Raw genomic sequence first — 27,218 nt, forward strand, 5'->3', positions numbered from 1 at the left:
ATCCAGAACTTTGAGTGTATGTAATGCCACCTCATCTTAAGAGAAATAGCAAACTGAGCATATTTTGCTATTTTAGCTCTCAACTTTATAGTAAACCTCTTCTCCCAATCAGTGGTGAATTCTCTGATTGGTTCTCTGTTTTTCGCAAAATTTAGAGGGTAATAGTTGATAAGCTGCATTTGCTCTAGAAAGTGTTTCTTATAGTGAACACTAGTAATAAGGTCCATTGCGGGGAGAAATACAACGGGCACTAGAAATTTGCTATGGTGAGTTTCATGGCCTTGGCAGGGGGCTGAAAAGGGAGGCAAGGTATGTCAAGAAGGCAGCGGTTGGGAAGGGAAATGGAGAAAGTGGGGAAATGTAGGGTAGGTTATCAGATAAGGGGGTATTTTCTGAAAGAAGGGATGGGGGTAAAAGAGATGGTGTAAATTGCTTTTCATCTCCTCCCCCCTCCCAGCAACCTCTATCTAGGAAAACTGCAGTCTTTCTTCACAGTGGGGACCAAAGCAACTTACATAATTCTCCTCTTCCCCCTTTTGATCAGCACAACAACCCTGTGAAGCAGGTTAGGCTGAAAGTCTGTGACTGTTCCAAAATCACCCAGTAAGCTTCCAGAGCAAGAAGCTGAGTCTGGCAGACCTTGCTTTGAAGTGCCAACTGCCACGTCACACTGGCTGTCAGGGTATAGTGACTCAGTGTACCATTTTCTCCAGGGGAACTGATCTCTGCCCATCTGGGGAGCAGTTGTAGTTCTGAGTGAACTCCAGACTTCACCTGGAAATTGGCAACAATTGTTCCACAGAAGGAATTGGCTGGTTTGGAGGTGGGGTGTATGGCATTGCACCTTTCTTGAGTTCCCATTCTTCCTCAAACCTCACCCTCTCCAGGCTCCACCCCCACCCCCAAATCTCCCAAGAATTTCCCAACCTGGAGTTGGTAACCCTCTCTTCTTGCCAGCCAACCATCAACCTACCTTTATCTGACGCCTGACTTCAGCTTTCCATCTTCCCCCCGCCCAGTCTTTCTCCACAGTGGGGACCAAAGCAGCTAACATCATTTTCCTCTCCCCCTTTTGATCCACACAACCCTGTGGGGTAGATTAGGCTGAAAGTCTGTGATTGGTCTGAAATCCCCCAGTCAGCTTCTACAGTAGGAACCTGAATCGGGCAGACCCTGTGATCCCTGTCCTGAAGTGCTGACTGTCACATCACAGTGGTTATCAAAGTTATTGTGGGCTGAAACCATATGTAATACTTCCACTTAAATGTACTTTAAATATGATCATATTAAGAGATGAACTGGGCTCTGTTTCTTACATTTACTGAATAACTGCAGCACCATCCCCTTCAATGATACATCAGTGAAGTAATTTTAAACATTTTAAAATCATACCAGAAATGTATTATTTCCTTGAGGATCTAATGGAACACCATTTACAAATCTTTACTATGTCACTGAATCTTTCCTCTGTGTCTTATACCTTTAAGAAAGAGATATCCAAGATACAGCTGCATGGAGTTACCTAGATTAGTTTTCTTTAAGTAGAGTTAGTTTTCAAGCTTATTGGAGAGCATTTTGCCAGTAACATTCAGAAGGCTTTTACATCTAGTTAGATAAGAGGTTCAGAAATAGCTGAGAGCATTAGGCCAGTCAAATCCAGAAGGCTTTTACATCTGGTTAGGGAAGAGGAAATATAGGTTAGGGAAATATAAACACTTAAGTGAGATTGAGAGGTAAATTTTTTATAATAATCAAGAATATATTTTTTAAAAATTATTCCTTTAAAAAATGTAAAGGTTATTATAAACTGAATATGTCTATGCTGGGTAGGATCTCTGCAATCAAAATGAATGTTCTACCAAGGATTATGTTTCTTTTCAAACAATTCCAATAGTGAAAGATAACAAACAATTTAATCATTGGCAAAAAAAGATTTCAGAATTTGTATGGGCGAGTAAAAAGCCAAGAATTAAAATGAAAATTCTGACGGATGCGAAAGAAAGGGGTGGTTTCCAGTTGCCTGATATTAAGTTATATCATGATGCAGTTTGTTTGGTATGGATTAAGGATTGGATAACTTTGCTTAACAGGAAATTATTGGTTTTAGAAGGCAAGGGAATGTTTTGGTTGGCATGCTTATATGTATTATGGGAAGGAGAAGATGGATGGATTTTTCTCACATCATTACATAAGAAGAAATCTGTTGAATAATTGGAAAAAATATAACAAATATGGTGATGAGAGAAAGCCGTTATGGATTGTACCAATAGAAGTTATAAAGTTGTTTTCAGATCCACAGGAAGGTAAATGGCTATCATATAAAGAACTGCGAAAAATACAGGGAGACAAGGTGGAACAAAAACCGGTGGAAGAATTGCAGGACAAACTTAATTGGTATCAACTGCAACAAATTAAAAGCTTGGTGGAGCAAGATATTAGAAATACAGGAATAAGACAAGAGCAAACAGAATTGGAAAAAGTGCTGTTGGGCAAAAATGAAAAATTGATTTCAAAAGTTTATATGTTACTATTAAAATGGTCTACAGAAGATGAAGTAGTGAAACCTCAAATGATAAAATGGGCAATAAATATGAACAAAATACAAATGGAGACATGGGAACACCTATGGAAGATAAATATAAAAATATCGACGTGTTATAATATAAAAGAGAATTGTTTCAAAATGTTATATAGACGGTATATGACACCTAAGAAATTAGCAAAAACGAATGATCAAATATCAGATAGGTGTTGGAAGTGTAAAAAAACATGAAGGTTCTTTCTACCATACGTGGTGGACTTGCGACAAAGTGAAACAGTTTTGGCAAATGATTCAACAAGAGACCTCGAAAATGTTGGGTTATGACATCAAGAGAGCACCAGATATCTTTCTGGTGGGATTACAAATGGAAAGTTTTCCGAAACAAGAAATGACATTGTTGTGGTACTTGCTTTCAGCTGCAAGTACATTATATGCGCAAATGTGGAAGCAAGATAAAATACCAGAGAAATGGGACTGGATCTTAAAAGTGTTACACTGGAGTGAAATGGATAAACTGACTAGAATCTTAAAAGACTGTAACTCAGAAAAATTCAAGGATGATTGGAAGAAATTTCAAGAATTTGTTGAAAAACAATGGAAAGTCAAGATACAGTGGTTTTTGATAATATTTTCTGAACTTTTAAGGGGAAGATAAAGATGTAAAAATGGATTTTTGATTTGACCTGCAATTTAGTAGAGGGTTAGATTATGAGATAAATTGAGGGTTAACTTTAATTATAATTAATACATAATCTTGGTTTATTTTGTATTAAGGTAAATTGGAAGTGAAGATTCTATAAGTGTGAATTTTACCTTTTTTTCTTTTTAATTGTTAGACACCGGCGGAGGTCAAGAAAGAGAGGGGTGGGGGGGAGGAGGAAACTTTGTAATGTATTGGTTAATATTTTGAAATTTATGGTTGATTAATATTTTTCAATATGTTGCAAAAATAATAAAATTTATTTAACACGAAAAATTTAAAGGTTATCTACTTCCATCCAGCTTTGTGTTGTAGCTTGCTGTAATCACCATGGTTTATTCCAGGATGAGAAATTCTGAAGAATATAAAGAGGTTGCAGAGAGCATTTTGTCAGTCAAATTCAGAAGGCTTTTGCATCTGTTTAAAGAAGATGTTAATGCCTGGCTGGCTCCCAATATTAACACTGAATTGTAATAAGAAGCTGATATCTTCGAAGAAAATAAAAATACTCTTGAGAAAGTTTTTTGACGAAATGAGCCTACATCCAGGTGCTCATTGGATGGACTTTTCTTTGCTGTCTTGTAAAGTTGAACTTCTTTATAATGTGTTTAAAAGGAGTTATATGACTTCTTAAAAATGTTTTACTAAATATACTGTTAGCCAGTGTTTTGGGTTTTTTTGTATTTTCTGAACAGGAGCAAGCAGCCAGGCCTAGTTAAGTCATACCAGTCTGGTGGCATCAGAATAGGCCTGGAAAGGGCCTCCTCCCCCCACCTTTTACTGATTGTAGGGTTGCCAGGACCAACTCAGAAGATACCTGGGAACTTTGGGAGTGGAGCCTGGAGACTTTTCCATTCTTCCCCCTCCAAAATAAAAACGCAACATTGCTGTTCCCCTGAATACAGTCATTTCCTTTGCCTCCAGCAGCTGACTGCACTGCACTAAATTAAAGTGAACACACACACACACTCACAAAGCAGCCAAATAAACACAGTTTACAACACACACTTGTGATCTCACTGAGGCAATTACTCACTGGAGCAATTTATTCATTGGAACCATCTACTGTATTTCAACCAACCTTTTAAGACTAACAGGAAAATGAAAGCAGAGCAGCTTTAAACAGAGGGACTCTGTTCATTTCTCTTCCTTTTATACACTCACCAGGAAGATCCAGGAACCCTCAGCCAATGGGAGAAGGCTTTCGGTGGCTGTTTCCCTTCTCCCACCCTCAGCTAATGGAACGCAACAGATCTTGATTGATGGTTTCATGAGCCAAAGGTTGATGCAGTACAGTCCCAACCAATCAGGGTGTTCCATTTTGCCACCATGAAAATAATGATAGGATTAATTTGGGGGCATACCTTAAAATATCATCATGCTATGCTACACTAGATGTGAGTTAATATTCCAACTGTAAGAGTGATACCAAAGTCACCAAAAGATCCTTATAGCATGATAGAATGAGAATCCTCCAATAATGCAAAAATAAGAACCATTTTGTGTAAGCCCTCCCTCCCAACAGGTACCACCTGCAGTGGGGGAATAGTGCCCTCTCCAGGGTATGCCACTGGTAAGTTGCTAAAATATGAAGCCTCCATATGGGTTTCTTATATACTATATTGTTGCTGTTTCCCTTTATCCACAATACCTATTGTGGTAGGGAAAACTATGCAATTAGGTATATTGACTATAGTCTCAGCAGGTTATCTGCCACCTGTTTGCATCACCATTGCGGTTTAAGCATTAGGTGTTTGTTAATTGGGCGCAGAGTAATAATACATTGTAAGAGACATGAACAAGTGCACAGAAGCAACTCATAACTACAGATTTTTAAACTTCCATTGGAAAGAGCCTTGGAAGCTCCCAGTCATGAAGTGGTGGTTTGTACAAAAATTAAAGCTTTTCAGAGCAGGTCTAAAGTGCTTAAGTTTCCTCTGCTTGTTTTCCCCAAGCAAACTAAATTGTCCTTTAAGAACATAAGAGAAGCCATGTTGGATCAGGCTAATTGCCCATCCAGTCCAACAATCTGTGTCACACAGTGGCCAAAAAAACCCAAACTCAAGTGCCATCAGCATGTTCACAAGTGGGGCTAGAAGTCCTTCCACTTTGCTTCCCCCCCGAGCACCAAGAATACAGAGCATCACTGCCCCAGACAGTTCCAACAATATGCTGTGGCTAACAGTCACTGATGGACCTCTGTTCCATATTTTTATCCAATCCCCTCTTGAAGCTTGCTATGCTTGTAGCCACCACCATCTCCTGTGGCAGTGAATTCCACATGTTAATCACCCTTTGGGTGAAGGAGTACTTCCTTTTATCCGCACTAAACCGACTGCTCAGTAATTTCATTGAATACCCATGAGTTCTTGTATTGTGAGAAAGGGAGAAAAGTACTTCTTTCTCTACTTTCTCTATCCCATGCATAATCTTGTAAACCTCTATCATGTCACCCCGCAGTCAACATTTTTCCAAGCTAAAGAGCCCCAAGCGTTTTAACCTTTCTTCATAGAAAGGGTTCCAACCCTTTAATTATTCTAGTTGCCCTTTTCTGGACTTTTCCCAATGCTATAATATCCTTTTCGAGGTGCGGTGACCAGAATTTTACACAGTATTCCAAATGTGACCGCACCATTGATTTATACAGGGGCATTATGATACTGGCTGATTTGTTATCAATTCCCTTCCTAATAATTCCCAGCATGGCGTTGGCCTTTTTTATAGCAATCGCACACTGCCTTGACATTTTCAGTGAGTTATCTACCAGGACTGCAAGATCTCTCTCTTGGTCTGTCTCTGCCAGTTCACACCCCATCAACTTGTATTTATAGCTAGGATTTTTGGCTCCAATGTGCATTTCTTTGCACTTGGCCACATTGAACCTCATCTGCCACGTTGACGCCCACTCACCCAGCATTGACAGATCCCTCTGGAGTGCCCCACAATCCTATTGGTTCTCACCACCCTGAACAATTTAGTGTCATCTGCAAACTTGGCCACTTCACTGCTTACTCCCAACTCCAGTTCATTAATGAACAAGTTAAAGAGCATGGGACCCAGTACTGAGCCCTGCGACACCCCATTGCTTACCGTCTTCCACTGCGAAGATTGCCCATTTATACTCACTGTTTCCTATTAATTAACCAGTTTTTGACCCACAAGAGGACTTGTCCTTTTAGGTGGAAAATAATACCATTAATGCAGGGGGAAGAATCAGCAGCATGTAATTCTCCACCAAGAGCAAGGGTGTATGTGCATACTTCTGTTTTGATCAAGAGCAAAATGAGATAAACTGCTGCTGCATCTTTAAAAGGACTGATCAGAAGTAATCAGCAGCACTGGAGAACTACTTTTAATTGCTAGATCCAGGTGGGCAGCTGTGCATTTTAACTGCATGAGGAGTGACCGATCATTTCTGCCCACCCATGACCTAGACCTACCTTATGCGTTCAGAAGGATTACGACAGTCTTTGTGATATTTTCGCTTTGGAATTCAGGAGGGCAAGTTGCGTTTTCGAACCTTCTAACCAATGTACTGTCTTTCCTATGATAGGGCTTCTAAAAAACAGGACCACATGGTGTTCTTTTTCTGCATAAGTAGCTCACATTTATAGCAGCACTCTATGACTAAGTCGGTGGAGGACCATAGTGATTTTAGTATTCACTGTATAAATCAAAGGCAGCTGCATAGCTTGTTCAGGGAGGAGGCATCATTATATAAATAAAACGCAAATACTGACAATGCATTTTAAAGTGTTTTAATCCAGTGGTACAGAGATGCATCCTCTATCGACACCATATATAAGGTCACTTTTTAGACAAAATGCAAAAGATTGGAACATCAGTTACCAGTTACTAAAAAATTATTGCTTTTTGAGACAGTACAAAATGAACAATGTAGACCGATCTTCCCTGCAGCATTCTATACAATGTAATATACATTCACAATTTTTCATTAAACTCCTGAGAGTATGATCCAGATCCACTGTCCAATCCCCCCTTCTATCGTTCTTCTATTACTGGTGCTGTAGGTCAGAAGTAATTTGTACTGTGTGTAGGGGTGGTAATGGCTAGGTAGGCCTCCACACAACAGCTCTAAGCACCGCCTCTGAATGCAGGATCTCTGGACATGGAACTGGATCAGACTTCCAAGACATAACACTGATAGACAAGTTGAGGTTTATGGGATATTGCATAGCCTTGAAACCACGAAGTTTTAAAAATTGTTTTATTGTGTTTGATATCTAATAGACAGATTTTTCTGGCTATTGCTAAGTGCTTTGGATGAAAATATATTTAAAGGAGAGTATAAATGGAAATTGATCAGTTTTTTTCCCCTTTACAATCTAAAGTGCAATCGGCATATTCCACATACCTATACAGCAGTGCACTTTCATGTAGCTCTAGTAAACCAAGCTTGTACCTAGGGACTGGAAACAACGCAGATCACTCAAACCAATGAATGCTGCTGTTACAGGTGGATACTAATATAGTCTGTGGTCAGAAACCAAAATCCTGAGGTATCCCTGCCTTAAGTAAAGAGCTGTTGTACCTGTTCCAGTTTGTTGCCAACTGCAGTAGGAGATGATACATAGCCTGGGAGGCTGTGCTTCCATGTGTCTGGGATTGGACTGGCTGGGGCTACAGCTGAAGTGTAGAACCAGCTCTTAGGTAGATTTTCTGAATATATTAAGATTACAATCACTAGATATAAAAATAGAGTTTGTCCAAGTTTCTGTTGGTGGTAACCTTGCAGCTTTCTCATCTTTTCCATAGCAGTTTAGTTTTTAATGATCAGAAGTGAAAGAAAAAAACTGATTTTTTTGTTTTAGTTAATTGATTTTGATTTTATTTACTTACAAGGTTATATTTAAGACATACTTAAGCCACTACTGGGTTCCACCCCCCTCAGCACAGGAGACAACAGCTCCAGCTTGGGCAGTTATCAGATCCAGTACCCATATGTATATAATTGCCAGCTGGATATGCTCTCATGCAATCCAACAGCTAAGCATGAGCATGAAGCCCCCTACCTTTAAGAAAAAAGTGCCACTGCTCCTTTCTCTTGCTGAACAGCATAAATGTTTTTAAAGGGATTTTGTGTGTTTTGATTTGGAGTGGAAAGAACATCTGCCAGCACACACCTTTCTGTTACAGTGATAGCATCACCCTGTGAACTGGCATTTTAAACCACAACTTAACATTCAAGTTGAGTAACACAATGCTTATCGTGGATCAGATTTTAAAGATGGAGAAAATTGGGTATTAAGAGACTCAAGTCTGAACTTATGCTGGAATTCTCAAGAAATTCTTTTAAATATTCAGTTTTCTTACAAAATGATGTGATCTCTAGTAGGTAATAGCTCCCTTCTGAAATCAGACTAAAAGTGCTTTTATGTTAGGCTGGATTTTGCCCAATGCACATAGATTCTTTGCCCCTCATTTTTATAAAATGAACCATTAAATTAGCTACTGACAGCAATTTGAGATGATCAAGGAATACAGTGACAGCTGCAGTTACCACAAGAATATAAGAGGAACAAAACACCCATTGGACAGGATATTTGTGATGGGATTGCAAGACAGAATCATTTTCACTGAAAGGTGAGCTGAATCTGCTTAATTGGATCAGAGCAATTTGATACCAGATATTAACATTCCCTCTCCCTGCTTGGTAATGAATTTTTTTCCCAAGGGTGCATACAGCAAGTGCTGTTGGAAAGGAGAAGAATTTAGGTTGGGAAAACCAGAGGAAAGTGGTAACTCCTCTTGCATTAGAGCTCTGATCTAATTCAGTAGCCCTTACAGACATGAAAACCAATGTCCTGAGATTCAGTCACATCTCATGCATAGTGGTCAGTATGGCCTTTTTATAAATTTATGACATTAAAGCAATAGTCTAGTTATAGAACTAGGGTTACAAGTTTCACCATCCCAGCTCAGAAATACTTGCTTTTTAAAGCAAATATTGGCTAGATTGGTGAAATGACCAGGGTTATTAACTACATACAATTCTTAAATTGCAGACAACTTTTCTACAAATAATTAAACTGCAGATATTGCATTATATCAGAGTTGTGTGAAAGTATATTCTCCACCAGCCTGTAATTTCAATGTTGCATAAACAGATGGGGAATAATCACATAACTTCCGCCTAAATACTCTTGAACTACTTTACAGATAATAGAATGCTCCTGAGAATAGAGAGCCAGTAGGAAGAAATAAACTGCCTTTTCACATACAATTCTCACAACATTGGTTTTATTACATTTTGAGGTTTGGATATAGGCCAAAGTAGTAGTGTACATAAAGTAGAATGATGAAGCTTACCTGAGACTAATCACTTGTGATTGTCCAAGTACAAGGTATTTAAACATGAAAAGAAGAGTGCAATAATCAGTAAGTTTCCACTGGCAATTTTAAAAACTGAAGGAAGTAAGAAAAGCTTTTCAGTCAAAAGTTTTACAAAGCTATCCTTACTTGCAAAAAAAAAGTTAGAAAAACACAAAATAAATAAGCAACAAGAGGCTGCAGAGTCACCACAGTAATGTCCGCTACTGCCCATTACTTAATAGGACTCTGTGCTAAATCTGCTTCAGGGTCCCTTCTAGCAATGCTGCTTATACAGGATTAACTTCCCACAGTCTAGTTTTTTTAAAAAAAAACTTTATAACTTGACAAATACGGTGAAGTCAGGCAGATACTCTGTGGTCCAGTGTTGTGTGACTTCAAGTAGTTTGTTCAAGAGTTATCTTCAGGTCACATTGGTCCATGTTCTAATGTCTTTACGGTCACTCATAATATCTCAAAGTCCCACCTCTGTGTGCATTCACTTATATTGAGTTGGTTTACAACAATATGGTTCCTATCGTAGTAATATCCTCCTAAAATATGAAAGATATGAGAGACTGCTGTTTAGTACTCAGAATTTAATCAACTATTTTGGAAGCAGTTTTTTGTTCAAGTTTAGGTGTTTTGTATTTTTGAAATGTGATACTTTAAACACCGCCAGTAAATTCTTCAGAGTTCAGCTAAATGTGAGTTTTAAATTTTTTTGGCATGTTTGATTTTATTTATTTATTCCGCAGATTTATAGGCCACCTTTTCCCATAGTGGGTTCAGGGTGGCTTCCAACATAATAAAACAATCAAAACAGTTTAAAACAATTAAAACAGTTAAAACAATTTAAAATTAAATCGATTAAGCCACTGCTCACATTAAGGCGGCATGGATGGTGTGGACAGATCAGTGCAATCAGTGCAGGGGGCCAGTTTAGATGGTAGGGACGTCTGTCTGCCTCAGTTTAGATGGTAAGGACGTCTGTCTGCTGTTTCGGCCTGGCAAAACAGCTCTGTCTGCTGTTTCGGCCTGGCGAAACAGCTCTGTCTTACAGGCCCTCCAGAATGACAACAAATCTGGGTGGACCCAAACCTCCATAAGGAGCTGATTCCACCAGGTCAGGGCCAGAGCCAAAAAAGCCCTGGTAGAGGCAAGTCGGACATCCCTTGGGCCAGGGATGGTCAGAAAATAGTCACTGGCCGATCATAGTGACCTCCAGGGTTCATTTGGGGAGAGATGGTCCCGCAGGTATGCTGCTCCCAGGCTGCACAAGGCTTTAAATGTCAATACAAAACTAAAATCCAGTACTCGATTGGTAGCCAGTGCAGACTGCACAGCATCGGCCGACTGCTCGCTCATACAGGCGATTCAGACAGCAATCATGCTGCCGCATTCTGCACCAGCTGGAGCTTCCGGATCAGCCTCAAGGGCAAGCCTGCGTAGAGCGAGTTACAGTAGTCCAACCTGGAAGTGACTGCTGCATGGATCATAGTAGCTAAGTCCCAAAGGACCAGACAGGGCACTAGTTGTTTGGCCTGCCGAAAATGGTAAAAGGCAGATCATGTAATAGCTGTGACCTGGGTGGCATCCAGTGTCACACCCAAGCTCCTCACCTTTTGAGCTGGCACAAGAGACACAGCATCCAGAGTGGGGAGCCGGATGCCCGATCTTAGCCCCCCACGACCTATGTACAGGACCTCCGTCTTAGTTGGATTAAGCTTCAGCTGGCTCAGTTGCAGCCCACCAGCGACTGCTTCCAGCACCCTGGTTAGATGGTCTGGGGCAGAGACTGGGTGGCCGTCCATCAACAAATAGAGCTGGGTGTCATCTGCGTACTGGTGACAACCCAGCCCAAAACCTCTGGCAATCTGCGCCGATGATATAGATGTTAAATATCATCGGCGAGAGAATGGCTCCCTGCGGTACACCACACTCTAGTGGGTGACGCAGGGAAGTCTGCTCGCCGATCGCCACCCTTTGTCCCCGACCCTGGAGGAAGGAGAAAAACCACTGTAAGGCAGCCCCCTGGACTCCAATGTCGGCAAGGCGGTGGGTCATTAGATCATAGTTGACCGTGTCAAACACTGCTGAAAGATCTAAAAGTAACAGCAGTGCTGACCCGCCTTGATCCAGATGCCTTCTAAGGTCATCTGTGAGGGCAACCAGAGCAGTCTCTGTCCCATGACCAGGACAGAAGCCAGAATGGAAGGGATCGAGGACAGATGTATCTTCCAGGAAAACCTGAAACTGCTCCGCCACCGCTTTCTCAATTATCCTGCCCAGAAATGGCAAATTCGAGACTGGGCAATAATTGACAAGGACCAGTGGGTCCAAAGATGGCTTCTTCAAAAGCGGGTGAACCACTGCCTCTTTAAGCTTAGCTGGAAATACCCCTGATGACAGGGATAGGTTAACAATCTCATCTAAGGGCCCCTGAATGTCATCCCCACTTGCTTTAACAAGCCAGGATGGACACAGGTCCAGAGGACAGGTGGTGGGCTTCACTGCAGTCAAGATCCTGTCCACATCCTCCTGAGAGAGCTGAAGTGGTCCAATATGGGACCCGAAGACAGACAACAGGCTTCCGGTTCCCGTACTGTGTCAGTTGTTGCTGGGAGATTATGGCAGAGACTTTATCTGTGAAATAAGCCACAAAGGCCTCACAGCCAATATCCAATTCCCTAAACTTTTGATTGCCTGCCGGCACCATAGTCAGTGATCGAATCTTTCTAAACAATTGGGCTGGGTGCAGTTTCACAGATGCAATGGAGGCCGTATAGAAGTCTCTCTTAGTGGACTTTACTGCCTTCTCATAGACCTTCATAAACGTTCTATAAGAAGTTCTAGACTCCTCGTCATAAGATCTCCACCACACTCGCTCTAGCCATCTAAGCTGCCGCTTCATCCTCTGCAGCTCCAAGGTATACCAAGGAGCTGCTTTGGTGCGGCAGCAAAGGGCGCCGGGGCGCGATATTGTCAATGGCCATGGAGAGCTGGGAATACCAGTCCTCCACTAACTCATCTAGCGATCCGCCCGGGGGCATCGGATCCCACAGAGCCTCCTGAAGTCGCTCTGGGTCCTGTTGGCTCTGCGGGCGATCATAAATTTGCTTGCTGCCCAAACACGGTTGCAGGTCCAGTCGGACTTTCAGGGCAGAATGATCTGACCATGGAACTGTGTCAACAGCTATCAGATCCAGTGTTATCCTAGCCCCAAAGACAAAATCGAGCATATGGCCGGCCTGGTGAGTGGGAGCCAAAACAATCTGGCTGAGTCCCAGTGTCTCCATGGATGACACCAGGTCCTGAGCCTGCATGGAAGCTGCATCATCAGCATGGACACTGAAATCCCCCAGGACTAGTAGTCTGGGGAAGGCCAGTGCCCAAGTTGATACAGGATCCAGCAGAGCAGGCAGGCTCTCTGCGGGTGCGTTGGGCGCCTGGTACACAACCCAGATAGCCAAACTCTCCTCGGCTTCCCATACCAGACCGACACATTCGATGCCCATGATGTTTGGGGCAGGAAGTGCCCTGAAAGAAAAAGACTCATGAATGAGCACCGCAACCCCTCCCCCTCACCCAGTAGTCCACAATTTGTGGAGGACTGAGAACTCAGGTGGCGTAAGCTGATTCAGGGCATCTGACTTGCCCTCCCATACCCAGGTCACACATGCCAGGTCTATCTGTTGCCCCATGAAGTAATCACGTAGGGTGTAGTTCTTATTATTGATAGACCTGGCATTAATCAGCACCAATGTTGGAGTAGGTTGATTCTTCCTAGCCCCACAACCTACATATCTTGGGATGGGACGTAGGAGGAAAGAGGTCTGAGCTTTCCCATATCTCGGACCTCTTCTTGTTCTCTGATACTCTTGATCATTGTTTCACCAACTCTTCAGTAACGGGGTACCTAGTCCCTCACAATGCATTTCAACAACAGGAAGTAAATCTCATGGTCCCCATTGTCAAAGAAAAAAAAAGTTAGTTTTTATAACCCACTTTTTTTCTACCTGGAGGAATCTCAAAATGGTTGAGTGGTAAAGCTGCAGTACTGCAGTCGGAGCCCTCTGCTCACGACCTGAGTTTGAACCCAGTGGAAGCTGGGTTCAGTTGGCCAGCTCCAGGTTGACTAAGCCTTCCATCCTTCTGAGGTTGGTAAAATGAGTACCCAGCTTGCTGGGGGGAAAGTGTGGATGACTGGGGAAGGCAATGGCAAACCACCCCGTAAAAAGTCTGCTGTAAAAACGTCGTGAAAGCAATGTCATCCCAGAGTCGAAAACGACTGGTGCTTGCACTTTTACCTTTTTTAATAGTTACATGCACAGGAAATGTTCATTCAGTTTCACAATGGACTGATTCATATGTAGCACCTAAAAGTGATTCAGTGGTACACCAACAAGTTTCAGCTTGATCCTGATTGCAGATCTGACTTTGAGACAACCTACTGTTCACTGAGAAACAGAGATGGAAGAAGCTGTGGTGCAAAAGGATAATGGATGAAGGAGTGCCTGAGTTCAAGATGGTTTTGTGTAGCATCAAACTACTGCACATAGAAACTGAAGCAAGTAATATCAAATAAAGCAATGATGTAAGTTAGGACTGTAACTTGTATTTCAGTGCCTAATCTAGAAGCAGACTTGACTCATGCAGCTATGTGTATTTATTCCAAGTTACTATGCGTAATTTAAGCAAATTTAAGAACAGTAATAGATGCAGGCTTTGATTAGTACCTTTAATATCAAGAACAAGCTGGTCACTGAGGTATGAGCTGATGGTCCCATCCTGGTTGAATGTCCATTTTTGCCTTGCCTTTCCATGCTCTACCCATAGTGCTACTTTAGCTCCAGGTACATCTCTGCCTCCAATGACATCAAGGCAAGCATCATTAACCTAGAATTATACAGGAAAAGTAGAATTTGTTCATTGCCATGACAGACTCCCAACATTTATATTCATTTTGGAAGTGATGTCTACCAAAATAAATATATTTTAGTTAGTAGCCACTAACTGATTGTACTCAACATCGCTCTAACAGATTAATGAAAAGAACAAACCGCTACTGCTTGATCTGACAGCAATGTTTGAGATGGTCCACCACAATTTGTTGACCTATCACCTCACTGATGTAGGAGTTTGTGGGATGGCATTGAAGTGTCTTGCCTCGTTCCTCCAAGGACAGGAACAGAGTGTTGCACCAGGAGGATGTTACCTAGATACCCCTAGGTATCCATCAGGGAGTGATTCTCTCTCCAATGTTGTTTAACATCTATATGTGCCCCCTCGACCAGCTGGTATGGCATTTCGAGCTGGGTTGACATCTTTCTTAGACAGAGGTTCTGTATGGGTGGGGGGGGGGATTCAGGAATGGGGTGCCAATTCCTGGCCCTTGATTGTGTGTCTAACATAAGTGCTGACTGTCAAGAGCCTTTGTGTATTTCTGGATGCCGCCTTACCAGTGGAGGCCCAGTTCATAAATTTATTTAGAGTGGCATTTTTTCAGCTACATAGGTCACGCAACTGGCCCCCTTCCTGTCTCGCTCAGACCTAACCATGGTAATCCATGCAACAGTTATCTCCAGGCTAGACTACTGTAGCTAACTCTATACATGGCTACCCTTGAGACTGATCTAGAAACTACAATTGGTTCAGAATGCAGTGGCTTGGGTTCTTACCAGAACCCCACAGACTGTGTACATTCAACCAGCGCTCTGACAGCTGCACTGGCTCCAGGTAGAATACTGGATCAGGTTCAAGGTTCTGGTACTAACCTTCAAGGCCCTAAAATCAGGGGTGTCAAATGTCTGGCATGTCTGGTCACACCTGGCCTGCCCAGGGCTTTAAGCAGGCCATGGGACTCTTCTCCCCTTCCCCTCCTGTCCTCTCCCTTTGAAGCTCCAAGGCTGACGAAGATCCCCGGTCTTTCAATTCCCAGCTCTTTCTGCCTTGTCTTTGCCGGCTGCAGCACGAAGCAAAGCTACGAAGAAAACATGGAATGGATTTTCTATTAAGGTCTCTGTGCCCAGACAGATAGGGCCCAGAGATCTTAATCAGAAATCCATTCCATGTTTTCCTTGTGACTTTGTCTGTGCTGCAATGTGTTTCATGTTTGGCATTCCTATTGCCAGCTTCCTGGAGTTGTGTCCTTGCAAATAAAGGGCTGATGCTTTGAGCTAGCTTGGCTCTGCTCAATGGACCTGACCTTGTGAGTACTCTAACCTGAGAACCTGCAGCCAAAGGGGTATATTACACTGGAGAGTCATTGCCAATCTGAGCAGATCCCGGGGGCAGTGGGGGCGGGGGGGGGGGGGAGAAGCTTGCAATGCCATTTCATTATTTTCCCAGGCTCAGAGCATTTTATATTTTTAGTTTCTCCTGTGATCCTTGTGCTTTTTCTTGACATTTTATTTTAAAATCTGCATTGCCAAACCCCATTATTCCCCCAACATTCCATTTTAAACAAAATACTGCAAAAGTTTTAAGCTAGTTTGTATTTTAGGTTAAAAAAACAGTATCCTTGTCTGTGTCCTTTAAAAAGTTTATATTTCTGCTACCTCACATTACATTTTATGAAACACAGTTCCATTTGTGTGAGATTCAGCCCTCCTAAACAAATGCATTTGACACCCCTGCCCTAAATGGTCTGGGAGTCCCAGATGGTGCAGACTGGGACTAATGTATCTATGAGACTGCATATCCTGGTATACCTCCAAAGAGCATTACACTCTAGAGAGAACTTACTGGTGATTCCTGGCCCCCCAAAAATCCGGCTGTCCTCAACTACAGCCAGGATTTTCTCGGCCCCAGCTCTTATCTGGTGGAACTCTCTGCTGAATAGCATTCATGCCTTGCAGGACCTAATGCAGTTCCACAGGGCTAGAAAGGCAGAGATGTTCTGTCAGGCCTATGGTTGAGGATAGCAACAGTTTTCCCTCGTAGCTGGTACCTCTCCTCCCCCCCACATGGGGTAAGGATATAATTCTGATTTATTTAAGCATCTTCTGAAATTGTTTTTTGTATTGCCATTGTTTTATTTTTTTTAATTAGCTTAATTTGATTGTGAAGATGTTAACTGGAATTGTTCACCTCCCTGAGCCCACTGTGCAGTTTATAAGCCAAAGGGCAGTTTATAAGCCAAATTTGTAAATAAAGAAAGTTATTACTTTTATTACTGCTTGGCTTAATGTGGAACATTTTACTTGACCAGCTAAAATACACACATTTTTGTGGTACAGGCCAGCAGTGCCCTGTATGTAGACACAGAGCTATTTTTCACCATTCCTGTTGGCAAATGTGGCCATAGCACAAAGCAATGCTAAGGTTCTAATTTCTCCAGTATGCTTCAGGCTGGAGCAAAGAAACATAAATTTTATTATTCATATCAGATATGAAAATTACTGTGGTTGGCACTACCTAGAAAAGGCTAAAAATTCACACTTTGTATGCAAAAGGGTTCACACAGATATTCTAGGTAGGTGCTAGTGGAAAAGTTCTTCCCCAATGAATCAGCTTCTGGATATCTCATGAATACAGGTAAGCTGAAGGCATTTTTTGCTATATAAAAGTTAATTGCTTTTTGTACTTGTTTATGTATCTTCTCTTAGCATCAGCCCAGGGGATGTCTTAGAGTAAGACTGAAATGACCTTCCAAGAGATACAGGGTAATTGTTAATGGCTTCGTTTTGTTTGTTACTAATGCATGATAAAGACTGCCAGAGAAATCTAGATACAAATAAAAACACCACAGCAATGCTAAATAATATAAAATTTTAGAGAGGCTTTCCTCCCAAGGAGACAAATTGTAATGGTGTCTGACATTACAATATGTTAATGCATCAGAAATTGGAAAAGATACACAAGTAAAAAGAATCTGTACACCCCTGAAGGCTGTTACAAGAACCAACAAATGTCACATAAGTGGAACGATCTTTACATGGTTTTAAAGCATACCGTAGTTTCTGCCCCAAGACGTTTGTAACCTAAAGCCTTATTTATACAATTGAGAAAATTTACTTTGTGTATGCAGTGGAAAAACAGGTCTGTAACCTGGGAGTGGCAGTGAAAACAGCTGGTAGGATGACTGCAGAGGGAAAAGAACTGCAAGTTCCTTTCCTTTTGCTCTACTTCTCTACTACAAATTATGCCCTCTGGCCCCAATTCTCATACAAGTAGTAACCTGACTTTAAGGACTCATGGTTGATGAGGAACGAATAGTTCCTTCTGAGTCCAGAGCTAAATTGAGATTTAAGCCTAGACCACATAGGTTCATGTAGGACATGTACACAATGAGAGGATACAGGAAAAACTAACAGGACGTGAAAGAAGAAACAGAGAATTAAAACACTGCAGTTTCAATAACTAACAAAATACCTTGGATTTGATGAGTCCACATCTATAGCGCCAGATCTGTGTATCCTTGCCATTTACTGGGGAAAGACATACTGATGTAGCTCTTGCATCTGTTAGATTCCCAGCAATGGTTAGATACTTATCTTGGGATCTGTTCTTTATTCTGAAGTATACAGCTGGCTGAAACAGAAGAATAACTATCAATTTGTTCTTATTGAGAAGTCCCTAATCTTTTTCTGTAGTACCAAAACAAGCTGTTTGTGTCTCATCACTATCTGGGGCATCAAAAATGTCAGAATCTTTGCACAACTGAAAGAAAACTAAAGTTTTATACGTATGTAGACTCATGAAATAGGCCCACTCCAAATTTCTTCCAACACCCCCAATTTAGGATCAAGACTTTTTAAAAAAGTCTATTACTCTAAAAGAAAAAGGGCAATTAAAAAAACCCCATCTTCTGCAATACCTGCTTCACAGGGCGAAGGGAACCAATGGCTTTCCAAGAACTAAAATGGGTCCAGTTTAAAATCTTGCCGGGTTCAAGAAGAAATTGTTTTCCCAAGAAATTGCTTCCTTCATATGCGATCCACCTAGATTAAAGCAGAACACAATATTAATATCTCAACAGTCAACAAGCTTTACAAAACAGTAAACAAACTTTACAAAATAGATGTAACCAGGGGTCATTTTGTAGAAAAATAGGTGGTGGAGCTTATCCAGGAATTGTTATGCAGCTGCACATACTATTCAATGGACAAGGTGGAACTCTCAGAAGGAGGAGGTGGAACTCTCAGAAAGGTTCAGGAGCTGTGCTCCTGTGAGCTCCCACTGAATCTGAGGCCTGGGTGTAACATTTTTTTTCATGCTTAAAAGATACCCATGCTTTCCATGACAAAGTTACTTCAAGTACCAAGGATGTGATTGTTTCATTAGAATAAAACTTTAATATAATTACAGGACTGGGAAGGAAATAAAATTTTAAGATTTATAACCTTCCTAGAAGTAGTACTCAAAGCAGTTAAAAGCCATACATGATAAAAGCTGTACATGTTAGTTAGAAATATAATTGCTGCCCTTAAAAATTACAGGCACTGGGGACCATGCTTCTCAAGCAACAAATGATCTCTTTTTAAATCTTGTTTGGAATAATACAGTAGAATAGCTTGTAATGTTTCTGATGAAGTGTGCTTGCACACAAAAGCTTTTACACTGAATAAAACTTGGTTGGTCTTAAAGATGCCACTGGACTCAAACTTTGTTCAGTGAAAATATTTTGTTAGCTGCCACTGGGATGCCCCTAAGGCTGGAATCATCCACACTACAAAGGGGACCAAATGTTAATCAACATTTAGGTCTTCATTTTATGCAGAACTCTATCCCAGTAGCTCTGCTATGTAATTGAGAGAGCCTGGAAAAGCAAGCTTTTGCTCTTTCTCCCTCCCCTCCCCCCTCTCTTGCTTTCCAAGAGAGGAGGAGGTGGGATGAACCTCAGCAAAGAGAGGCTTTGTTCTGTAGCTCCTGTGTGATTGAGAGAGCCTGGCAAAACATGCTGTGATACAGAAGGAAGCAGGAGAGAGGGAGTTGCTTACGAGCCAGACACAAGCTCTGTGGGGGACGGATGCGGCCTGTGAGTTGCAGGTTTGACACCCCTTACTTAAGGGATTTTAAATGAGGCATTTACCCATATTTTTTGTTACAATTACAAACTATGGCATCATTATCTTAACTACTTGGTATACTGCAAGTTTTATTATCAAGATTTATTTAAAATTACAGGTTCTGATCTAAAGTGCCCTGGAATTTTTCTGATTTTTTTTTGCTTTTATTTTGGCACACCTTCCTGGATTTGTTATCAACTATTTCCATGTTAGGGTAAATGAAATATAATGTGGGAAATCTGTTTCTTTCTTTAAGCAACCACTGTAGGACAGGGAAAGGACAGAGTGAGAGCATCTTGTTAGAGAAACGGGGTTTGGTAAAGTGGGTATTTTCATCTTCCCTCAGTTTCTCAATCTCTATACTCTTGCAGGAGAAAACAACTAGCAGCACAAGGGTGGAGTAGCATTTAGATCTAGAAAATATCTGAAAGAGTGAAACGCTCCCTTTGCCAGGACTCCTCTACTAACTTGATTCACCTCCATTCCTCATTGCAGCTCTGAATTGAAACAACCCCCCACCACCAAACTGAAAATCCTCATCATGCATCACAAATGTAAAATCCAACTTGACATGTTGCAGTTAACTTCTCGCTTAACTCCAACTACTTTGAGGTAAACACAGAGGTTACTCAATACAGTTGGTAAACGAAACACAAACTATGTATGCAAACAACTGGGCTGACCTGTATGGAAAATGGGCTTGCATACAGACATCTCTTATATTTGAAGATTTAATTCCTATCTCTTGTATATACAGTATGTCACAGAAGTGAGTACAGCCCCTCACATTTTGTAAATATTTAAGTATATCTTTTCATGTGACAACACTGAAGAAATGACATTTGGCTACAATGTAAAGTAGCAAGTCTACAGCTTGTATAACAGCGTAAATGTGCTGTCCCCTCAAAATTATGCAACACACAACCATTAATGTCTGAACTGCTGGCAACAAAAGTGAGTACACCCCTAAGTGATAATGTCCAAATGGGGCTCAAGTAGCCGGTTTCCCTCCCTGGTGTCATGTGACTCATTAGTGGTACAAGGTATCAGGTGTGAAGGGGGAGCAGGTTATTGCTCTCAATTCCTCATACTGGTCACTGGAAGTTCCACATGGCACCTCATGGCAATGAATTTTCTGAGGATCTGAAAAAACGAATTGTTGCTCTACATAAAAATGGCCTAGGCTATAAGAAGATTGCCAAGACCCTGAAACTGAGCTGTAGCATGGTGGCCAAGACCATACAGTGGTTTAACAGGACAGGTTCCACTCAGAACAGGCCTTGCCATGGTCGACTAAAGAAGCTGAGTGCCCATGCTCAGCGTCATATCCAGAGGTTGGCTTTGGGAAATAGACATATGAGTACTGCCAGCATTGCTACAGAGGTTGAAGGGGTCGGGGGTCAGCCTGTCAGTGCTCAGACCATACACCGCACGCTGCATCAAATTTGTCTGCAGGGCTGTCATCCCAGAAGGAAGCCTCTTCTAGATATGATGCACAAGAAAGCCCGCAAACGGTTTGCTGCAGACAAGCAGACTAAGGACATGGATTTCTGATGAGACCAAGATAAACTTATTTGGTTCAGATGGTGTCAAGCATGTATGGCGGCAACTAGGTGAGGAGTACAAAGACAAGTGTGTCTTGCCTATAGTCAAGCATGGTGGTGGGAATGTCATGGTCTGGGGTTGCATGAGTGCTGCTGGCACTAGGGAGCTACAGTTCATTGAGGGAACCATGAATGCCAACATGTACTATGACATATTGAAGCAGAGCATGATCCCCTCCCTTCAGAGACTTGGCTGCAGGGCAGTATTCCAACATGATAACGACCCCAAACACACCTCCAAACCAACCACTGCCTTGCTAAAAAAGCTGAGGGTAAAGGTGATGGACTGGCCATGCATGTCTCCAGACCTAAACCCTATTGAGTATCTGTGGGGCATCCTGAAATGGAAGGTGGAGGTGTGCAAGGTCTCTAACATCCACCAGCTATGTGACATCATGAAGGAGTGGAAGAGGACTCCAGTGGCAACCTGTGAAGTTCTGGTGAACTCAATGCCCAAGAGGGTTAAGGCAGTGCTGGAAAATAATGGTGGCCACACCAAATATTGACACGTTGGGCCCCATTTGGACATTATCACTTTGGGGTGTACTCACTTTTGTTGCCAGCAGTTTAGACATTAATGGCTGTGTGTTGTGTAATTTTGAGGGGACAGCACGTTTACACTGTTATACAAGCTGTAGACTCACTACTTTACATTGTAGCCAAGTGTCATTTCTTCATGAAAAGATATACTTAAATATTTACAAAATGTGAGGGGTGTATTCACTTCTGTGACATACTGTAGATGGTTACTGAATTTTTGCTTCTTCCCTCAACTCAGCAAGTCTAAATCCCTTAGAAATAAGGAATACCTTGCAAGTCTAAACCCTTTAGAAATGAGAAGATGAAGAAGATATTGGATTAATACCCCGCCCTTCACCCTGAATCTCAGAGCCTCAGAATGGCCTACAATCTCCTTTCTTACCCCACAACAGACATCCTGTGAGGTAGGTGGGGCTGAGAGAGCTCTCTCCCAGAAGCTGTCTTTTCAAGGACAGCTATGTGAGAGCTATAGCTGACCCAAGGCCATTCTAGCAACTGCAAGTGGAGGAGTGGGGAATCAAACCCAGTTCTCCCAGATAAGAGTCCGCACATTTAACCACTACACTAAACTGGTTCTCGAGGAGTACTGACAGTGTCTGGGAAGCATACTCCAGACATTCCTGTTGCTAAATTCCTCACAATTCGAACATACGGTAACTCTGATCATTTAGGTTTATTCAATGAGATTTTATCTTAAGTGAAAGATAAGCACCAAAAGTCCACCACATTATGTGGATAACACAGGAATTCTGTTCTCAGTGGGATCATTTGTAGAATGAAGTAGAACTCATTATACTTACTGTCCACTTCTCACCCACACAGATTGAGTAAGAAAGTGAAGATCCTTATTCAGAACAGAACCAACAGCTTCTTGCAAATGAAGCTCTCTGCCTTCACAGTTTTCCAAGGCAAAAAGGCTGATGAAGGGTTCAGCAAAAACCTGTAATGAAGAAAAACATTTAGTAACATATGCGCTGAGCTATGGAAATCATAACTAAGGAGGCAGTATATTACTCCACCTTACATGTAGGTCTCGCTACACAAACTTGCCAGAGACAGGGCTTTAGTTGGCAATTAAACCACAGTTCCACTGTAATATCTTCCATGATTAAGGTAACAAGCTAAAGTTAGTTGCAACCATGATTAAGAGCAGTTATCTGCACTGGATTATGTTAAGGCAATTGTGGCAGCCCCCACCCCAACTGTGACCTGTGTGGATTGTACCCCAGAACCTTTGGCCCTCAAGATATCAGAGGTGAGGGAAATGCATCTTGTTATATATTAAAACTGTCTCTCAACAAAAGCCCTGACCTGGATGGCCTAGGCTAGCCCAATCTCATCGGATCTTGGAAGTTAAGCAGGGTCAGGCTAGTTAGCATTTGGATGGGAGGTCACCAAGGAATTCCGGGGTCACTGTGCAGTGGAAGGCGAAGGCAAACCACCTCTGAATGTATACGTGCCTTGAAAATTCCATGAAAGGTCACCATATGTTGTCTGCAACTTGACAGTACTTTCCAACACCATAACAACTATCATTCATACAAGGTGCTTTCAAGAAAAAGTAGCCAACTGCCACAGTAGTCCAGGAAAACATTAATCAAGGATATTTGTTTCAACATGCAGAGCACATAACATGTTTTGCCAGACATGACAACCCAGATCTGCAATAACCAAAGCTTTCAAAAATCTTCTTTACAATGTAGCCCCCTTGATCAGAGGCCCCCAACCTTTCTGGCACCAAGGGCAGGCAGGGTGGAGGCACCGAATTCGGCTTCCCCCCCCTGCCCCTGCACACATCCTCCTCACTCTGTTTTCACCATTTTAAGGCCCAGGAAGGGGTGGTGAAGTGCCCCCTGGGCTCTTTAAAAGCCAACACCCCCCCCTCTGCCGATCAGTTGGTCGGAGGGGAAAACCAAGGCAGCAAGCGACCTTCTGAAAAAGCGGCACTGCCTAGGAAGGAGGGGAGGAGGCAAGGGCAGCACAACTTTTACAGCTGATCGATGGGGGGGGGGGAGTCAACCTTTAAAGAGCCCAGGAGGTGCTTGTCCCATCATGGATCTCAGTTCTGCACCGAGCTAGACCAATAGCAGAGCTCCTCAACTAGTGTTCAGATAAGCCATGTGCATATGAAGGGAATCTCACGCATCCATATTGGTAACTGGTTCCCCTCCAGAATTTCCTTCTGCCACAAGCATGAAATCATTGCACCTTTCCTCTTCAAGACAGAATATGATTTCTTCTCTCCACATCCTTTCATAGAATCACAGAGTTGGAAGGGGCCATATAGGCCATCTAGTCCAACCCCATGCTCAGTGCAGGATCAACCTAGAGCAGTGATGGCTAACCTTTTCAGCTTGGTGTGTCAAAAATCGGGAAAAAGTGTAGTCTTCCTCGGGTCGCGTGTCACTTCAACCACACTCACCAAATGAGGGGGCTGCAGGAGAACCAGGCACAAAGGATCCAGTGCGCGGACTGCGGCCTAGGTCAGACTAGGGTTGCCAAGTCCAATTCAAGAAATATCTGGGGGCTTTGGGGGCGGAGCCAGGAGACTTTGGGAGTGGAGCCAGGAGACATTGGGGTGGAGCCAGGAACAAGGGTGTGACAAGCATAATTGAACTCCAAGGGAGTTCTGGCCATCACATTTAAAGGGACAGCACACCTTTTAAAATGCCTTTCTTCCATAGGAAATAATGAAGGATAGGGGCACCATCTTTTGAGGCTCATAGAATTGGACCCCCTGGTCCAATCGTTTTGAAACTTGGGGGGGTATTTTGGGGAGAGGGGGATCCCCTGCCCCCACCTGGGGATTGGTAACCCTGCAGGAAAGGGTGTATCTTTTTTTCTTCCCGCCTTTTCTCCTCCAGCGCTTGCCAAGGGAAGCCAAGGGGGGTGACCCAATGCTCCCCTCCCCTTGCTCTTTTGCAACCCACACACAGCCCCCATCGCCCACCCCCTTCCTCCTCTTCCAAGCTGAAAAGGGCAGCTTGTCCTTTAAATCTGAAACCCCGCCTCCGGCAGGCGGCCATGAGAAAGAGCGAGAGAGCAAAGTGAGAAAGATCATGTTGGTTGCAAAAAAACCCCCCCAGGACTGGGTGGAGGAGGAGGAGGAGGGGGGGCAGCCCCACAATAGGCCCAAGAGCGACGCCCCCTCGGGCATTGCACCCCACACACACTGCTGCAATGCCATCTCTGTCTCCCCCCCCCAGCTGCTCCGTGCAAACAAACGGAAAAAAAACACGCCTGCCTTGCTCCTGCATTTGCAAAGCCCCGGCATTGCAAAGGCGCAACCCGCCAAGGAGGGCACTTCTTTCCCCCCCGCCTCTTTTTTTGCAATGCTCTTTTCTTTCTTGCTGTACCCACCTATTTCCTCAGGCCCCGGGGAGGGCGGGAAAAGGGGGTTGCAAAGCTCGGCCCTGTTGCGAGGAGGAGGAGGCGCGCTTGGCTGCCTCTGCTTTGGGTGGGGGACGGGTTGCGCCAGGAGGCTGTCTCCTCCCACCCCCAGGTCAAGGCGAGGTGCTGGCAGCGTCGGCCAACCTTCCCTCCCACCCCCACCCCCCGCCTGGAGCCGGGGAAAGAGGCGGCGGCGGCCCGCTGTGCTGCTGCCGCCTCTTCTCGCCTTCACCTTAGCAGCTGCTGCTCCTCCGAGACGGCCTCAGCAGCCTCCGAAGGACTCGCGGCTCGCCACGCTCCTTGGTTTCCGGTGTGTCAGCCAAATTGCCTCACGTGTCACCAGTGACACGCGTGTCATAGGTTCGCCATCATGGACCTAGAGCATCTGTTCACTGCTTATTAGCTTCCACTTTGGTCTGCCATACTGCCACTTGGTCTCTTCCCATTTTGGGCAACCCGAACCTCTTTCGCTTTGGTTTGTTCTGAACTAGCCATGTGAGAAGGAACCAAATTTTAGACCAAAAGTAACTTCATTTCACTATCCAGCTTTAAAATAAACGAGCCACTAAGCATTTACAAATGTGAATTGTCCTGTTACTGCAATTGCTCTCCATCATGTACATTTACCCTGACTTAATGACTTTGTATTCTGTATTTTGAATATAGTTATAAGTTATTTATTGGTTAAATGCTTGTGTCCTGTCTGCTCTTCTCAAGGACTTGTTTTTGTTTTTTGAACTTGTGTTCTTTACATGTAGGTGATGCTTTTCAGGTGATAGGCCTGACATGGGGATTGATTTGCACTAATAGAAATAAGATCTCACATATGGGGAAGCTGAAACAATGGCCCACATTCTACATAACTTGGTATTCCTAATAGAATAATTCTCAAAAACAGGGTGCACTTTGAGTGAACTGATATCTCGGAACTAAAAAAAGCTTACTGCAGAGAAGGCTGACACAGAAAGGAGCTCTAGGCAGTTGGTTTCCCTTTATAAACCCCAATTTTTAAAAACCTGGAAGAAAGGTTACAGGCATGGGCTCCCATAATATCTGACTGCTAAACTAAATCTGTGAATGAACTGAGAGGCCTGGGAGCCAAGTATGAACATGTCTGCTGATATCATCATCTTATTCAAGGAACCTCCACATTTGTAACATAGGCGATTGGCTTCCAGGAACAGGGCATTTTCCATGGTGATACCCTGCAGATATCTGCAGACAGATTTACCTGGGAACTACACTGTAATGTTTCACCAGCAAGGGTGGACCTGTCCTCAGCCTTTGGTGACAAATACTATAATAGGAATTGTTTTTAATTGCTGTTTACCACTACTTTTCTGTATATTTTGGATTTTAATTTGTATTGTGTTTAGCTGGTTTTAATTAATATCTTTATGGTTTAAAATTGTGTAGGCTGCCCTGAAGGCAAATCTTAGTGAAAGGCAAGTTATAAATTTTAATATGATTAATTGTATCTGTTCCCCTATGAATATGCAAATTTTCTTTATCTTATTCATTGTTCTCAGCTTCCTTTGTCAAATGTATTTAGGAAAGGGGCAATGACCTCACATCACCATTCTGTATAATAAATGTTTTCAGTCTAAAGAATAACCGGAATTCTTTGATAGGAAACATTGTATTACAAGGAATCTGCTTGTCCTCCTGAGTCTTTTATAGATAATGTTGAGAGGGTTAAGGCAAGATCTGATCAGAAGAGGAAGAAGCATTTATATCATATTTCTTGAAAGAGTTATCTTCCAACAGCAAGGTTTCCTTGTCTTTAGTAGGTGCGTTATTTATATGTTACAGAAGTACTAATAAAGCTTGCTTTCTTTTCTAAAAGAGTGCTTTATAGCCATATAATTTAGAGTTGCCAATTTTTTAACCAGTCCTTAGTGCCCCTGTGCTTTTAACAACAACGTTGTCTGCAAGTATCAGCAAGTGATAAGGCTCCTCTTTATGCCATGAATTATTTTCACTTGTTAATTTCTGTTAAAAGCATCAAAACAGGATGGGACATTATTTTCTGGTTAGCTAGCAACCTTACAATAAGATACAGTTTAGAGCCAACAAAATATACCTGCACAAATAAAGCC

The 27,218-nt window shown here is 42.6% G+C and overlaps 1 protein-coding gene across 1 annotated transcript in view; it reads right to left on the minus strand.

The window, feature by feature from the left end:
* Positions 1 to 6,984: 6,984 nt before the first annotated feature.
* Positions 6,985 to 27,218, minus strand: part of CRYBG3 (crystallin beta-gamma domain containing 3) — a 122,717-nt gene continuing 102,483 nt past the window's right edge. Inside the window, exons 18-22 of the mRNA XM_060234496.1 lie at positions 22,530 to 22,669; positions 18,394 to 18,517; positions 17,949 to 18,107; positions 14,312 to 14,471; positions 6,985 to 10,126 (exon numbers count right to left, since the gene is read on the minus strand). Of these exons, the coding sequence (XP_060090479.1) occupies positions 10,038 to 10,126; positions 14,312 to 14,471; positions 17,949 to 18,107; positions 18,394 to 18,517; positions 22,530 to 22,669 (672 nt within the window). The 3' untranslated portion in view covers positions 6,985 to 10,037. The remainder of the gene's footprint in view (positions 10,127 to 14,311; positions 14,472 to 17,948; positions 18,108 to 18,393; positions 18,518 to 22,529; positions 22,670 to 27,218) is intronic.

Source organism: Heteronotia binoei, chromosome 3 (genome assembly GCF_032191835.1).
Source record: "Heteronotia binoei isolate CCM8104 ecotype False Entrance Well chromosome 3, APGP_CSIRO_Hbin_v1, whole genome shotgun sequence".
Taxonomy (NCBI): domain Eukaryota; kingdom Metazoa; phylum Chordata; class Lepidosauria; order Squamata; family Gekkonidae; genus Heteronotia; species Heteronotia binoei.